The sequence below is a fragment of the Myotis lucifugus genome, unplaced genomic scaffold, assembly GCF_000147115.1.
Source record: "Myotis lucifugus unplaced genomic scaffold, Myoluc2.0 scaffold_211, whole genome shotgun sequence".
In the NCBI taxonomy this organism is placed as follows: domain Eukaryota; kingdom Metazoa; phylum Chordata; class Mammalia; order Chiroptera; family Vespertilionidae; genus Myotis; species Myotis lucifugus.
The window spans coordinates 1185047-1200348 of NW_005871259.1; the positions used below are offsets into that span (position 1 = coordinate 1185047).

The 15302-nt window shown below is 49.7% G+C and overlaps 2 protein-coding genes across 3 annotated transcripts in view; one reads left to right on the forward strand and one right to left on the reverse strand.

Annotated features, from left to right (window-relative positions):
- Positions 1 to 255, forward strand: part of SH2D2A (SH2 domain containing 2A) — a 9227-nt gene extending 8972 nt beyond the window's left edge. For both annotated transcript variants that reach the window (XM_023761591.1, XM_023761592.1), the window contains exon 8: positions 86 to 255. In XM_023761591.1, the coding sequence (XP_023617359.1) occupies positions 86 to 235 (150 nt within the window). In that variant the 3' untranslated portion in view covers positions 236 to 255. The remainder of the gene's footprint in view (positions 1 to 85) is intronic.
- A 5294-nt stretch (positions 256 to 5549) lies between these two features.
- Positions 5550 to 15302, reverse strand: part of PRCC (papillary renal cell carcinoma (translocation-associated)) — a 29183-nt gene continuing 19430 nt past the window's right edge. The window contains exons 4-7 of the mRNA XM_006097777.3: positions 13483 to 13578; positions 11380 to 11523; positions 8597 to 8662; positions 5550 to 5977 (exon numbers count right to left, since the gene is read on the reverse strand). Coding sequence (XP_006097839.1) covers positions 5891 to 5977; positions 8597 to 8662; positions 11380 to 11523; positions 13483 to 13578 — 393 coding nt within the window. The 3' untranslated portion in view covers positions 5550 to 5890. The remainder of the gene's footprint in view (positions 5978 to 8596; positions 8663 to 11379; positions 11524 to 13482; positions 13579 to 15302) is intronic.

Sequence of the window (15302 nt, forward strand, 5' to 3'; positions counted from 1 at the left end):
CAGATGCCTTGGCCTGTGAGGCTGCAGTTCGGCCTAAAAGGCAGAGGATCGAGGGTGTGCCCTAAGACTGTCCTTCTCTCTGCAGAATCCAGGTGGCCAGCAACTGCATTCCGAGAACTCCGTGGCTGGACAAGGCCCTCCCGTGCCCCGCCAGCCCCTGCCTCTCTGGGGACACAGCCTCCCTCACAACCTAGACAGGAGTTCCAGGACAGAGGAGAGACGTGGCCCTCCCTAGGGCCTCCTCAGGAGCCAGTGTCTGAGCGGAGGGAGGCTAACCTGGAACAGCGGGTCCAGAGAACTTCACACACACCCAGGTGCCCTCCTAAGGAAATGTGGATGGAACAAGGTGATCGATCCCAGCGGGAAAGGACCTCAGCTGTCACCTATTGCAAAGACGGCAAAAATGTGTCACCTTCTATCCCAACTCCAGTCCATTGGTCCTTGCTGCCTAAGGCTCTAAGGCGCTGCCTTGGAAAGGATGTTAAGGTCATATCTGAACTCAGCAGAAAAGAGCACCGGGATTGATTAGTGATGTCTGCTATGGGTGAGGGAAGGAAGAGGAGCAGCATTTTTTTTTTTTTTTTTTTGCCCTTATTGATCAAGTCCAACTCCCTTGCTGTGCAGATAAGGAAACAAAGCCAGTGGGATGACTTGGCTGAGGTCAAGGACGAGGACCCAGGCCTCCTAAGCCCCTCGTTTAGTGCTGTGTTCCTGACCCCACCTCCACTGTCTTCACAGGAAATGTCAGAACTTTCCTAAGACAGGAAGTCTGGTGGCTTTCCTGGGTTCCACCGCATTGGGTCCCGGGTGCTGGTTCCCTTCCTCCAGATCCCAGCGTAGCCCTGTTATCCTGACAGGTCTGGGCCTCCCACAAAGCAGACCGGAGGTCAGAGGAGCAAATGTGGAACCCACTTCCTGTTAGGGACACACTCACCGCTCCCTCCCAGAGTCCTCAGTGTTTGGTGCTCCTCTGAGGATGTGGGCTGGGAGGGCCTGCTGCCTCCCACTGCCCCGGCCTCTCCGCACGGAGTCTGATTTCCTTGGTCCTCTGAGCCTTTGGGTCTGGGCCCTGGTCCAATGCTGCTGCTGTCTGGGGGTTGGTTTGGCGAGAACAGATGTTAGAACTTGTTTGTTGATTCTTGTCTGGCTAATAAATCATCACCAACCACCTCCCCCTACAGCGATGCAGGTACTCCAGGCTCCTTCTGTCTCTGACTCTCTCATGTTGTGGGAGACAGAGGGGTCGGGGGCTGAGAGACACCTGCGCAAGGGTCACAGATCTGTTGGCAGGAGACACGAGACAAGGGACACAGACCTTTCTCTGCAAAGTATTCCTTCCCTAACTGGGTTGGGCTGGGCAGGCAGCCAGGGCCAGAGGGTGGCTCTATCTCCTGTGGATGCCAGGAGAGAAAGGGGCAAGCACAAGACTGGGAAGGGGAGAGTGCACTGCCAGCCTGTGTGTGAGCCCTTAGGCTTGGAGGACGAGCGGCCCCAAGACTCTTTTGTGTCTTCCAAGCAAGGCCAAGACCAAGGCCATCGGCTTCTGCCTCAGTTGGAACCTAGTTCTCTTCCCTTTTGTGAAGCATCCTCTGCCCAGACCCACTTCAGGGCAGCCTCGGCCCCAGGGCAGAACCCGTATTCTGGGCTTCAACCACCTGGAATCATCTGCCCTGGGTCTTATTTTTGTCTCAGACTGGGGGCTCTTTGCGGCAGGATGTCTGCCCCTGCGTTGCCCTCAGGGCTCAGAACAGAGACTGCCCCCCACCCACCCCAAAGCCACTCAGGCCCAGGTACTCCAGTGGTCCTGTCTGTGCAGCCTGCTCAAGGCAATCAGTGCCTGTCAGGGCTTCTTCTCCTGCCAGAGGCACAGAAATCCCCTGGCCCAGGTGCTGCAGCCATCACGCCACCCCCAGCCTGGTGCAGGTGCCAGCTCCAGTGACAAGCGAATTCCCCTCCTTTCCACTCCAATGCTAATCAGCTTAAGGAGGAATATGGTTGCTGAGTCAACAGAGCTGGGGTTCCACTTCCTGCTGCCTGTAGGTCTAAACCCCCTCCTGCGCAAGAGGAGAGGGAGGGAGGAAAGGGAGCAGATGGTTTACGTACATCAGAGGCCGAAAGTGCAAGGAAGGTCTCAGATTAGACTCAGGGAGTCACCTAGTGGCTGATTCCTTGTGGCAGGGGGAGGAGGCAGAGAAAGGAGTTCGCTGTATAGCAAGAGCTGGACCTCAGAAAGTCAGAAAACCCGCTGTAGCAGGATGGGCAGGTGCTGGGAGGAAGCAGGACTGCCTAGGGACCCACTTGGTGTTTCTGAAGGAGCAAAGCCTGCTAGAGGCGGGCAGAGTGGGACCCAGTGACCCTCCGTCTTCCTCTCCTTCACGCAGCCTGGGGTGGGCTCACGGAGGGGTGGCGGGAGAATCCAGATGATGGCATCCAAAGCCCTGGGTTCCCGGGGTGGCTCTGTGCTAACTGGCTGCATAACCTTTGCAGGAAACCTTTTCTCTGCGTCTGTCTATTCCCCACGTTCCTTTGAAATGGAAGTAATGCCTCCTTATTTGCACACAGAGCTGCTGTACAGTTCAGACAAGACCATCAGAATGAAGGGCTTGGCAGAGCAGGGCTGCTAGGGCTAATAGGGACCTCAGACCGCTTGTGACTGACTTCGGTTCAACTAAATAGGAAACTGAGGTCCAGAGAGGGGAAGTGACCGGGAGTTGGACGCAGTCAAGCCCAGATCATGTCATCCCAACCCAGGGCTCTCCCTTAGACCACAGGGCCCCTGCACTGAGCAAAGGGATAAGGTCCCCATCCTCCGAGAGCTCCAGCTGCAGGCCCAGCCCTGAGGACCGAGGTGGTGGGGCCTCCTTCCCCTCACCAAAATCATGGCCCCAGCACCATGCTGCTCGCTCTCTGCCAAGCTAAGGTCTGAGGCTATGGTGGGACCTCAGGATGAAGGTAACTTTTATAGGAAAATGAGCTGGAGCCATTGTGCTGAGGGTGGGGGTGGGGGTGGGGGCATTTCCCTGCTAATCTTCCCATGGCCAGTCCATCCCTCCTCTGCCTTCTCCAGGCAGGGCTTTCTCTGGCACAGCCCACTCTCAGGTCTGAGGGGAGTCTCCCACCCCCAGCCCCAGGTCCCCTTCAGAGCCTGAAGAAAGGCCACAGCTCCCAGATCTAGCCCCTTCAGCACCATGGCTGACCCTGACGACTGTCCATATTGTCCTGCTCCTGCCTCCCCTAAGCTGCCCCTTTCATCCTATCTGCTCCCTCAGCAAAAGCAGAAGACAATCTCAGTAAGGTGTCCTATAATCCTGGCCCAGGGGCGGGGGGTGGGGGGGGTGAAAAGATCTCCATAACCTCAGCTATCCCAATTCCACGGCATATCGCTGCCCATGAACCCACTCGTCAGAGGCCCCACCTTCAACCATCTCTCCTGGCCTGAGAACACGGGACCCTACTTGAAAGCTGAGGGAGGAGAGGGTAAAAAGGGTGGAAGCAGGTAGCGCAGAGCTTCCCAAGCCCACAGGACTACAACCATTCCCTCCAAGAGACTGTGGCTTCTTGGACAGCAAGCTCAGCACCCAAGGGGAGAAGACCTGGCCAAACCCCTCCCCAGGGCCAAAGGTGGTGGGGCAGAAGCTGAAAACCCTGACAGCCTTGCCGTCTCTGTGCAGTTTCTAAGCTGGATCCCTGTGTAGCTCAGCTTCCTAGGTCAATACACTGGAACTGTGCCCCAGCCCCTCCAAAATCTGCCAGCGACTGGGATCCATCTCCGACCACGTTCTCCACCCCTCCTCCCTCTGCCCTCTGGTGGTTGCTGCCTGCCAACTCTAACCAAGTGCCACTCCTTACGCCTCCTCTCTCCCTCATCCCTGTCTTCTCTTTCCTGTTTGTTTACCAGACTTGAGGCTACTACCACCCAGAAGCTGTCAACTTTCTCTTGGTGACCAAGAAATTCCACCCACTAAATAAAATGTCATTGTTGACAGAACTAAAAAGTGACTTTTAAAAAAAGTGGCTTAAAATGACTTGCAGGGAATCAAAGGAGGCGGAAAGCAAAGGGAACCTAAAAAATATCTGGCCTGTCATTCCCAGAAGACACTGGGCTCTCCCGACCTACCATGTCCTGCCTCCCTGCACAGAGCCCTTCCCGCTACATCACGATGCAACCCCAAGAATGAGAAGTTGACTGCAGTCCCAGGAGTAGGGCACCGCAGGAGCAGGGCTGCACCTGTAGCATAATGGACACAGGAAAGAGCACTTGACTCCTCAGGATCACAGACAGTTTGGCCCTGTTAAACCTGCCTCACCACCTAAGACACCCAGAGGGGCGATCTCAGTCCCCAGTGCCTCTGTGGATGATGGGAGTGGTGGGGCTAATGCACCGATTTTGACAACTGCAGCCTGAAGGTCCCTGAGGGATCCAAGAGCCCTGTCTGGCTCCAACCCCAAAGTAGGTCAGATTTCAGATAAGTGGGTGGTTTTCCTGTAAGTGATGAAACCCTCCTCTGCACTTAATGGCAAACAGACTCAACTTACCCAGCACACAGGACCAGAAGGATGGTGAGAGGCCACACGGCTGCCTCTTCCCTCTCAATCCCCAAGTCCCCACCACACACTTAAACTGCCCCTCTGGCCTTAACCTTCCTGTCACCAGGACTGTCAAAAACCAATTCCTCTGTATATTCCCTGCTCCGAACCTGCAACTGGAGTCAAGCATCTCTGTCCAATCAGTGCTCCTCTGGTTGGCACCCAAGGCCTTTCTTCTCACAGGAGTGTCTTCAACACGCTCTTCCTGTCGGACACCACTGCGGTTAAGCCCCACTGGAGTCCCAGTATCCTCAGCAACGCATTTCAGGAAAATCTGCACACAGTTTTGTGACCAGTACACGCACCTTCCCTCCCTCCGCGCACCCTCCCTGGCAGGGAGGAACCATGCCTTCCTTCCATCTTGTCACTCTGGGCATCACAGAGCCTGACAGCTAACTGAATCCATAGACCCCACCAGCCCCCTTCTCCAGCCACCCACCCAAACCAGCCCTTCCTTGCTGGCAAACAGCTAGGGATCCAGAAGCCTCCCAGACTTGTCCAGCCCCCAAGCTCTGTGCAAAGCTCCCAAACCAGTCTAGGCCAGCTACCAGTGAAAACTTAAATCATCTTCAGGGAAGGCACTTCCCCACTGTACCTCTTGCTGGAATGGATTTTATGTCTAACAACTCTTTCATGTCACAGAAGAACCTCCTGACTTCCCCAATCTTCAGAGACACCCGAGAACAGCAGTATTTCCCATGTTTGGGATCACAGGCTCCTGCCCCAAACCCAATTTACATACAACTCCTGGGTCTTCAATGGCCACGAACCTAGTTTCTCTGTACCTACTTTAGGTCCAGAGAAACAAAGGCAAGGTCATCATCGAGGCAACTCACGCTGGCCAGGGAGTGCTTTACACAAGGTAAAAGCAGACACAGGGACAGGATACCAAATGAGAGAGGTCCAAAATGAAAAAGGAGGCCATACTAAAAAGTAGGAAAGGAGGTAGGGCAGGCAGCATCTGTCAGACTGAATGTTTTATTTCAACAGACATCCCTGGTTAAAAAAAAAAAAGGTGGAGGGAGGGGTTCAACATTTCATCACACCCAATAGGGAGCAAATTCCCGTCCAAGAACTCTGAGCCCCTTCTGAGGCATCACTCGAGTCTTTGCTAGCTCCAAGACAGAAAGGAGCTGAGTTTTCTAACTTTTGTAAGAAAAATCTATCAAATATGTTCATTCTCGCAGAGGCGAGGGCTAGATCCTCAAGGAAAGAGGTCCTGGGCTTGGAGCAGCCGGTGTCCCCGAGGGGGCGGGGCCAGAGGGCTACTAGAGACCCTGGGATCTGCAGTCAGGTCCGGAGCCTAGAACCCGTACTTGGCTTGGGTTTGCCGGCGGCTGAGCTTGTTCTCGGACCAAGTGTTCTTCAGCTCCAGCTCTCGCTCCTTAGCCTGTGGCAAGGAAAAAGGGGCAGGGGAGAGTCAAACTGAGGTGTTTTTTTGTGTGTGTGTGTGTGTGTTTATATATATATATATATATATATATATATATATATATATATATATATATATATAATTTTTTTTTTATTATTATTTCAGAGAGGAAGGGAGAGGGAGAAAGAGATAGAAACATCAATGATGAGAGGGAATCATTGACCGTCTGCCTCCTGAATGCCCCCTACTGGGGATCAAGCCCACAACCCAGGCATGTGCCCTTGGCCGGAATTGAACCTGGGACCCTTCAGTCCACAGGCTGACGCTCTATCCACTGAGCCAAACCGGCCAGGGCTGAGGTTGTTTTTCGTTTGTTTGTTTTTTTGTTTTGTTTTTAAAGAATATTTTTAAATACTTTTTTTTACTTATTTTAGAGAGGAAGGTAGAGGGAGAGATAGAAACATCAATGATGAGAGAAAATCACTGATTGGCTGCCTCTTGCATACCCCGCACTGGGGATTGAGCCCACAATCTGAGCATGTGCCCTGAACCAGGAATCGAACCATGTACCTCCAAACTAGACAAAACAATCAATAAAAGAAAAAGAAAATTATAGGCCAATATCACTGATGAACATAAATGCAAAAATCCTCAACAAGTCCAGCCAGTGTGACTCAGCAATTGAATGCCGACCCATGAACCAAAAGGCCGCTGGTTCAATTTCCAGTTGGGGCACATGCCCAGGGTTGCAAGCTCGATCCCCAGTAGGGGGCATGCAGGAGGCAGCCATCAATGATTCTCTCATCATTGATGTTTCTCTCTCTCTCTCCTTCTCCCTTCCTCTCTGAAATCAATAAAAATATTTTTTTAAATATAATAAAATACAGCACAGGGAATATAGTCAATTTATATATATAAAAGCTTAAGCGACCAAACAACCAACCGGTTGACCAGTCGCTATGATGCGCACTGACTACCAGGGGGCAGATGCTCAATGCAGGAGCTGCCCCCTGGTGGTCAGTGTGTTCCACAGCCAACCTCCTGCAGTTCCTCCCCCAGCCAACTGCCCCGATCAGCCCCCATTGGGACTGGGTGAGATGGCCCCAATCGCCAGCCAGGCCAAGGGATCCCCAGCCATGCACAAATTTGTGCACCAGACCTCTAGTCCTATCTAATAAAAGGCAAAAAGGGTAATTAACCGTACCTCTGCTACGCTTCCCATTGGCTAATCAGGGCGATATGCAAATTAACTGCCAACCAAGATGGCGGCCGGCAGCCACGCAGCTGAAGCAAACATGAGGCTTGCTTGCTCCAGTGATGGAGGAAGCCAAGGTTCCCCGCCTGCCACGGCCTGCCGCGGCCCGGCTCTGAGCTCCGGAAGCAACAATGTTTCAATTACAGAAGCTAAACAAACTCCAGATACCTACTTTAAGCCGGCCGCGGCCTCAGAGCTGGGAGCGCCAGTGACGGCAACAATATTTCAATTATAGAAGGTAAATAAATCCCAGAATAAAAAAAAAAAGAAAAAAAAGGAGAGGCTGGGAGCTTCAGTCGCCCGCTAGCCTGAAAACGGCCCTCAGCCCCTCACCCAGACTGGCCAGGCACCCCAGTGGGGACCCCACCCTGAAGGGGGTGTGACCAGCTGCAAACAGCCGTCAGCCCCTCACCCAGGATGGCCAGGCACCCAAGCGGGACCCCCACCCTGATCCAGGACACCCTTCAAGGCAAACCAGCCGGCCCCCACCCGTGCACCAGGCCTCTATCCTATATAGTAAAAGGGTAATATGCAAACTGACCCTAACAGCAGAAAGACTGGAATTACTGGTCACTATGACACACACTGACCACCAGGGGGCAGACGCTCAATGCAGGAGCTGCCCTCTGGTGGTCAGTGCGCTCTCACATGGGGGAGCTCTGCTCAGCCACAAGCCAAGCTGATGGCTGCCAGTACAGCGGTGGTGGTGGGAGCCTCTCCTGCCTCCTCAGCAGCGCTAAGGATGTCTGACTGCAGCTTAGGTCTGCTCCCCGCTGGCAAGTGGACATCCCCCAAGGGCTGCCGGGCTGCCAGAGGGATGTCTGATTGCCATCTTAGGCCCAATCCCCCAGGGAGCAGGCCTAAGCCAGCAAGTGGTCATCCCCCGAGGGGTCCCAGACTGCAAGAGGGCACAGGCCGGGCTGAGGGACACCCCCCCCCCCCCCCCAGTGCACAAATTTTTGTGCACCGGGCCTCTAGTATTATAATAACTATGTATGGTGCCAGATGGGTACTAGATTTATTGGGGGAACCACTTCATAAATTACATAAATGTCTAACCACTATGCTGGACACCTGAAACTAATATAAATTAAACTAAAATAAATTTTTAAAACCCTGTGATAAACTATTTCACTCCCTCTACGTTTATGTTTTGGACATACTGAGTTTATTTTAAGCACCTGTACCTGAGTCTTACATGAAGTGAGAATGACACAGAGTAGTAATTCTGAAGGACACACACACTCCTAGTGGCCACATGGAGAATGGCAGAGGACGCCTTCCCAGAGTTGGTACCTGGCACCTGGGCTTTTAGCTCAGCCTTTAAATTCTCAGGTTTATAGGGATCCTGCCAGGCAGGCCAGGGCTCTCAGTGCTCTCACCTGATGAATCAGATATGTGATCTGGTGTTTCCGCCGCTGCTGGCCTGTTGGCTGCTCACCTTTCTTCTGCAAGAGAAGACAACGCAACCATTAAGCCACAGGAAGAAAAGCAGAAGTTTTTCAGGGGCCCAGATGGTGCAATGATGGGGAATGGGTAACCAAAGACACTGCCCAAGTCCTGGGGGGAAGAGTGTGTCTGGAGCTGTTTTTATGCCTATACACTTACAAAGCAATTATTTTTATTAAAGCTCTTATGCAAAAAACCCAAGCTCAGAATACTTGCCTGAAATAGCCTGCTAATATCCCCATTAGACTGGAAATACTCTGTCAGAACTCTGTCTTCTATTTCTTAATAACCCCATCCCACCCCCACACCAAGCTCTGCCCACAGTGAACACTTGATACCAGTTGTATTGCCTATAGTCCATCTAAAACAGCTTAAGTGCCAGAGCATAGGCCTCCCTCCCCTCTCACAACCCTTCAAGCCTGTTCATCTCTGTCCCCTACTCCCCAGTCAGTCCAGATGTCTAGCCTGTCTCTTACCTACTGTTTACCAAACTCTCTACCATCAAACTCTCTACCTTTGGCTAAATCTCCACCTCCCCCGTCCTAGTAAGTACCAACAGCTTCCCTGGAACTAGAATTTTCACCATCTCTCCAATCATCCAACCTCCACCCGTAACTGCACTGAACCACTAACCGAATTATGATGCAAAAGATCTACTGTCAAAATCTGCATTGGTCTGGGCTTTCATTCTGTGCTTTTTCTGTCCTCTGCCAGTGTTGTCTCAGACTAGAAGCTTCCTAATTAGCCCCACCCAACTCCCAAAACTCTCTGGAGTCTCCTCAGCACTTAAGTAATCAATTTGCACTGTAATCATTTACGCTCAAGTGTCCTTAAATCTGTTTTCCCCAACTACACTGTAAACTCCGCAGGGACAAGATCCACATCTTTATCTTCGTTTTTATTTTTACTTTATTTTTTTAAATATGTTTTTTATTCATTTCAAGAGAGTAAGGAAGAAGGAAAGATAGAAACATCAGTGAGAGAGAATCATGGATTGGCTGCCCCCTGCACACTCCCTACTGGGGATCAAGCCCAAAACCTGGGCATGTGCCCTGGTGCCCTGACCGAGAATCGAACCGTGACCTCCTGGTTCATGGGTCAGCGCTCAACCACTGAACCACACTGGCCAGGCTTATTTTTTATTTTTTCTAATCCTCACTAGAGAATACATTTATTGATTTTAGAGAGAGGAAGGAAGCAAGAGAGAGAGAGAGAACATCGACCAGTTGCCTCCCGTACATGCCCCAACTGGGAACCAAACCGAGCCCACTCCCAACAGGAGACTGAACCCACAACCTAAGTATGGGCCCTGACTGGAAATAGAACCTTCGACATTTCGGTGTACAAGATGATAACAACCAACTGAGCCACAACGGCTAGGGCCTGTCTTCTTTTTAAAAAATCTAGCTCAATACAATGAGATGGTGGAAAGAAAACTTAGACCAGGGAAAATAGCAAACTCCAATTCCTTGCTGCTATTTAATGTCATTTAATGTGACAGTTAAAGATGAGAAACATAAAACATCCAGCGCCATCCTTGGCCCACAATGAGCGTTAACAACAGTTGCTATTACTATATGATAACTCTCTCCACCCACAGTTAGTAGAGCATGCTCTAAGTGGTTTTTCCAGTAAACAGTGATGGATCTATGCTGATCTAACCACTATACTTTGCTCAGTCCTATATGACCGCCAGCATTCAGTTAAAACAAATGGCTAGGGCTCAGATGGCCATCTGTGGCTGCAAATAAAACAAACGAGAGAAGAAGGGAATAAGATGCCCGACCTTGGCCTTGCTGGTGCTGGGCTGGAATCCAAGGTTTCCCCACATTCTGCCCCCCTGTGGCAGACTCATAAATGTCCACGTTTGCTGTACTCAGCTACTAGGTGAAGAGATGGTCATCATTCTGAAAGATGACAACTAGTGCCAAGAAGGTGGGAGTGTGGTGTGGGAATATGAGGGATATAGCGTATGAAAAGACCCCACAAGTGGCCCTGGCCAGTGTGGCTCTGTTGGTTGATTGTCATCCTGTGCACCAAAAGGTTGTTGGTTTGATTCCCAGTCAGGGCAAATGCCAAGGTTGTGGGTTCAATCCCCAGTCAGGGTATGTGCGGGAGGCAGCTGAACGATGTTTCTCTCTGACATCAGTGTTTCTCGCTCTCCTCTCTCCTTTCTTCTCTCTCTAAAATCAATAAAAACATTAAAAAAAAAAAAAAAGACCACAGATGGCTACAATAAATAATGGAAAAATAAGACCACAGACGGCTACAATAAATAAATAAAGGAGAGGGGGGGTTGCACACTGAGAACCTAGGACCCCAGGACTTCTGAGCTCTGTGGTGCCCATACCTCAAAGATATGCTGAGCCCGGTCCCAGCTTAATGGGATGGAGAAAGGGCATGACAGTAGGGAGAGGGTAGGGCGGCTATGGATTCTATCCAGCCAGGGAAGAGGCCACAATATATTAGCATCTTCCCAACTGGGAAACTGCTCCACCATTTCATCTCAGCAACCAGACTCCACCGTCCAGATGGAGAGCAACGTGCTGCAAAGTTCTGGAAGCAGGAGCAGTGTCTGTGAGGCTCAGTGCGTACGCTAATACCACTGACAACAGGTGTTTGCTAAATGTGTTGCTGACAGTAACAGTAGGGAGCAGGACCAAATTTTGCTCTGGGGCCTCCCAAGTTTGCCACTCAGTAGATCTTTCCCACTTACTTTGCTGAATGACTTCATGGATTTCTCTTCTGTCAATGACTTGGTCATCCACTGCTGGGCCCCACTGAGCTGGTCATCACCTTTGATCTCCACAAAGTTGATTTCCTCCCTCCCTCGGTTCCTCTTGCCCTGCAGCCGCTTAAACTGGAAAAGGAGAAAAAATGCAGGAGTGGGGGATTAGGATTAGGAGATGTGGCTAAGGACCCATATGTTATCAAATCGTATCGCGACTCCCCAATTCCACTGCATCCTCATTTCCCCTCTGTAACATCTGATTTCACCCTGCCCACTACCAAGCTGCCCTGATGCCAGATGCATGGCTACTTCTCAGTTCTCCTGGACTCAGGGAAAGGAAGGTCAAGAGACATTTCCAAACATAAGTGAGTACTGAGAATAATTTTATGAATTTGTACTCAAATTACTATAAATTGTATCTGCCTAAAGGACTGCATGCAGTTTTCAAATGAACAATTTGGAATAAAAAAAAATCTTGGAATTCTCCTCTGCAAATCAGTTCTTTTTACATGTCTGTTCCTTCTCATTGGTTTGGTATCACCAATTCAGCAGACCCCACACCAGAGCAGACATCAGAGAGGGAAAACATGGAGCTGCATAGAGAGGGAGCTTCATAGGAAAAGGCCTGGCGAATTTTCTAGGAGACCACTCACTCCTCTTTCCTCTTCCCCCTCACGAAGCATATAGATCACTCCAGTCACCCAAAGATGTCCCGGGAAGGGAGTGTGGGTGCTGAGGAATCAAATTAAAACATTCGGACTTCAGTCAGACCCAGGTCCTTGTCTGAGCATTAACGAGGCCTCTGGGTCACTTTACCCACAAAAAACTGACTTTTGCCACTGGATGAGCAGCTCCTTTATGCCTCTTAGGCTTAGAACAAAAAGAACCTAACTATGGAGCTTGTCAAGAAGGACATAAGCCTGGCCGGTGTGGCTCAGTGGTTGAGCATCAATCTATGAACCAGGAGGTCATGGTTCAATTCCCAGTCAGGGCACATGCCCGGGTTTCGGGCTCGATCCCCAGTGGGGGGCGTGCAGAAGGCAGCTGGTCAATGATTCTCTCTCATCATTGATGTTTCTATCTCTCCCTCTCCCTTCCTCTCTGAAATCAATAAAAATATATTTTTAAAAGCACTATTTAGAAAAAAAAAAAAAAAAGAAAGAAAGAAAGAAAGGACATACACAATATTAACCACAGGCAGAGAAGTATGCAAAGGTATGCACACCTTTCTGCGAACAGGTAAGTAGAAATTGGTTTTTGTTGTTGTTGCACATGCTGGCTGGGCTAGAAATTTTTTTTAAGAACCTGCATGCAAAGAGGAAGCAGCCTCTATTTCCAGCGCCCCCTCAATAGGCTATGACATCCCTGCAGATAAAACAATACTTTATAACCTGAACATGGCCTGATGGCCACAGGACATAGGGCTCTATATTCCCTCGCACTGAGGTTAGGAAGCTCAGCAGCAGCAGGTCCGGTTACAGGAAACACAGGGGTTATTTAGTGTGGCTGCTGTTCCTTCCCAAAATCCATTCTCCCTTCTCCTGTCCTGTGAACGAACCCAACATTTTGGCTAGGTCTATTATCACCCAACCAAAAGGCTACATGTCCTAGGCTCCCCTACAACCAGTAAGGCCATGTGACCAGATTCTAGTCAATGAAACAGGAGTGGAAGTGAACTTAGAAACTTTTGGGAAGTCTCCTAAAAGGGGAGGGAAAATGTCTCTCCTCTTTCCTCCCCACCCAGCTGCGGAGGGCTAGATGGAATGCAGATGTGGCAGCTGTAGCCTCAGTTGCTATCACTGACCATAAGAATGAAGGCCACAACCTAGAGGTGGCAAAATAATGATCAGAAGGGGACTAGGCCCGCCTACTTTGTGGAACTGTCCCACCAGTCCTGCCTGGCATGCCTACTCTAGTCTTCTTTTATGAGGAAAATAATTACCTTCTCTTATAGAAGCCCTATTATTTGGAGATTCTCAGTTACGCGCTACCACACCTAATCCTAACTGAATAGTTTTAAAGAGAATTTCCTTTAGCTTCCGATTTGCCTGTGGGTCAAAGATGGTCACTTGCGCTTTGTTAACTTACTGCTTCATCATCGATAAAGGAGGCATCTGAAGCGATTTCCTGGGGGGGTACCAGGGTCGGGTCCTGTACAGGATAGTAGCCACCACTGTAATAATCCTGCAGCCAAGGAAAGAAAAAAGCACATCAACTGAGGGCACAGTGGAGAGGGAACAAGGTCTGCCCAGGAACCGAGAAAACCCTCATCAAAGAGGTAATGGTGACGCCCACACTACAGAGCTCAGGTGGACCAGTTAAAGGCACAGAGCCTAAGGACCTCTCCCACAATTCAAGAACAATTTCTGCAGCTTTTCTGATATGCATCATCCAGACAGATGGGGATTTTTTAGGAAAGGGTGACAAAAAATAAAGATGTTCTCTCCTGCTTCAGTTTACACCCTGCTCCCTAGGCAGCCTCCCAAGAGTGATTCCCACCCTTTACATCTACTGTGCCCCCAGCTCTGCTCCTCCTGCTCATAAGACTCTAATAAGCTCTGATGTGAGAGGGGGCAGAAGATGTGAGGGCATGTCATTCCTGCTCCTCATTCTATTTAGGGCCTCTAGACACAGGGAGACTGCCTATAATGAATGGGCAGGAAGGCTTCCAGATCTCTGATGCAAAAAACAACCACTATATGGAATTTACAAAGCTGGGAACAAAGCAAGTTTGTGTTACCAGATTTTTGGTTCAGGAATCTGATGCTTCTCCCCTTAGGGGTGAGCTATGCAGATGTCGTTGTGGACCCTAGAAGAAGGCAAGGCCCCTGCTGAAGCCAAGCCAGGCAGCCATAGGGCTGAGAAACTGTGTCTACCCTGCCCACACTTTTTCTAATCCTTCCACCTTTGCTCCAAATTCCAAACAAATGCCCCTGTAAGGACATTCACTTTATAGTGAGCTAAGTGGAAAATAAGGTTTAATAATGACTAAATCGAAATACTATATAAAAATCCAGAACGATTATGATTTTCCATAGAAGTACAGTTGGCCCTTGAATAACAGGAATTTGAACTGCATGGCTCCACTTACATGTGGATTTTTTCCAACACTCTAAATGCATTTTCTCTTCTCTAGCTTACTTTATTGTAAGAATATAGTATATATAATACATATAATATACAAAATATGTGTTAATCAACTATTCATGTTATCAGTAAAGCTTCCAGTCAACAGTAGGCTAATAGTAGCTAAGTTTTTGGGGGAATGGAAAGTTATAAGAGGACTTTTGACTGTGCAGGGAGGAGGGGGCATCAGCCCCCTAACCCTCTCCTTGTTCAAGGATCAACTGTATTCACAATAACATATTTACATTACAGGGTCCCCTAGTGTATTTAAAGTGCCTTAATTGCATAGACTGCCTCAATGATGTTTATAACTGGACAGAGAACTCCATTTTGTTATTCATTTGCTGGATGTAAACAAGGTTTCTGATTTAAACAGCATCTTTTTTTTTTTTTTTCCTAAAGAGGTCAAAACACTCTCATCTTCCTTCCTTCTAACAATGTTTAGGGAAGACAGATTGTCCCTGATTAGCTATGGGATACAACAAGGTTTAACAGCCAATATCTAGGAAACACAATTGTTTGAGTTTCTGATCTGAAAAGGGTCCCTACCCATGCCCAAACTGAAAATAAGATTAACACTGACCAGAGAATCACAGTGGTCGAAAGGGACTTAAGCCTTCCAACCATCCCAGGCCAGCAGGAAACGTTCTACAGCTGCCCAGCTGGGACGAGCCAGCCAGCTGCCTCTGCAAGTCCCCAAACTCCTGGGATCCCTCTCATCTAAAGAAGCTCTGACTGCTGGGAAAGTCTTAAACCTATTCACAAGCCGGCACCCTGTACTG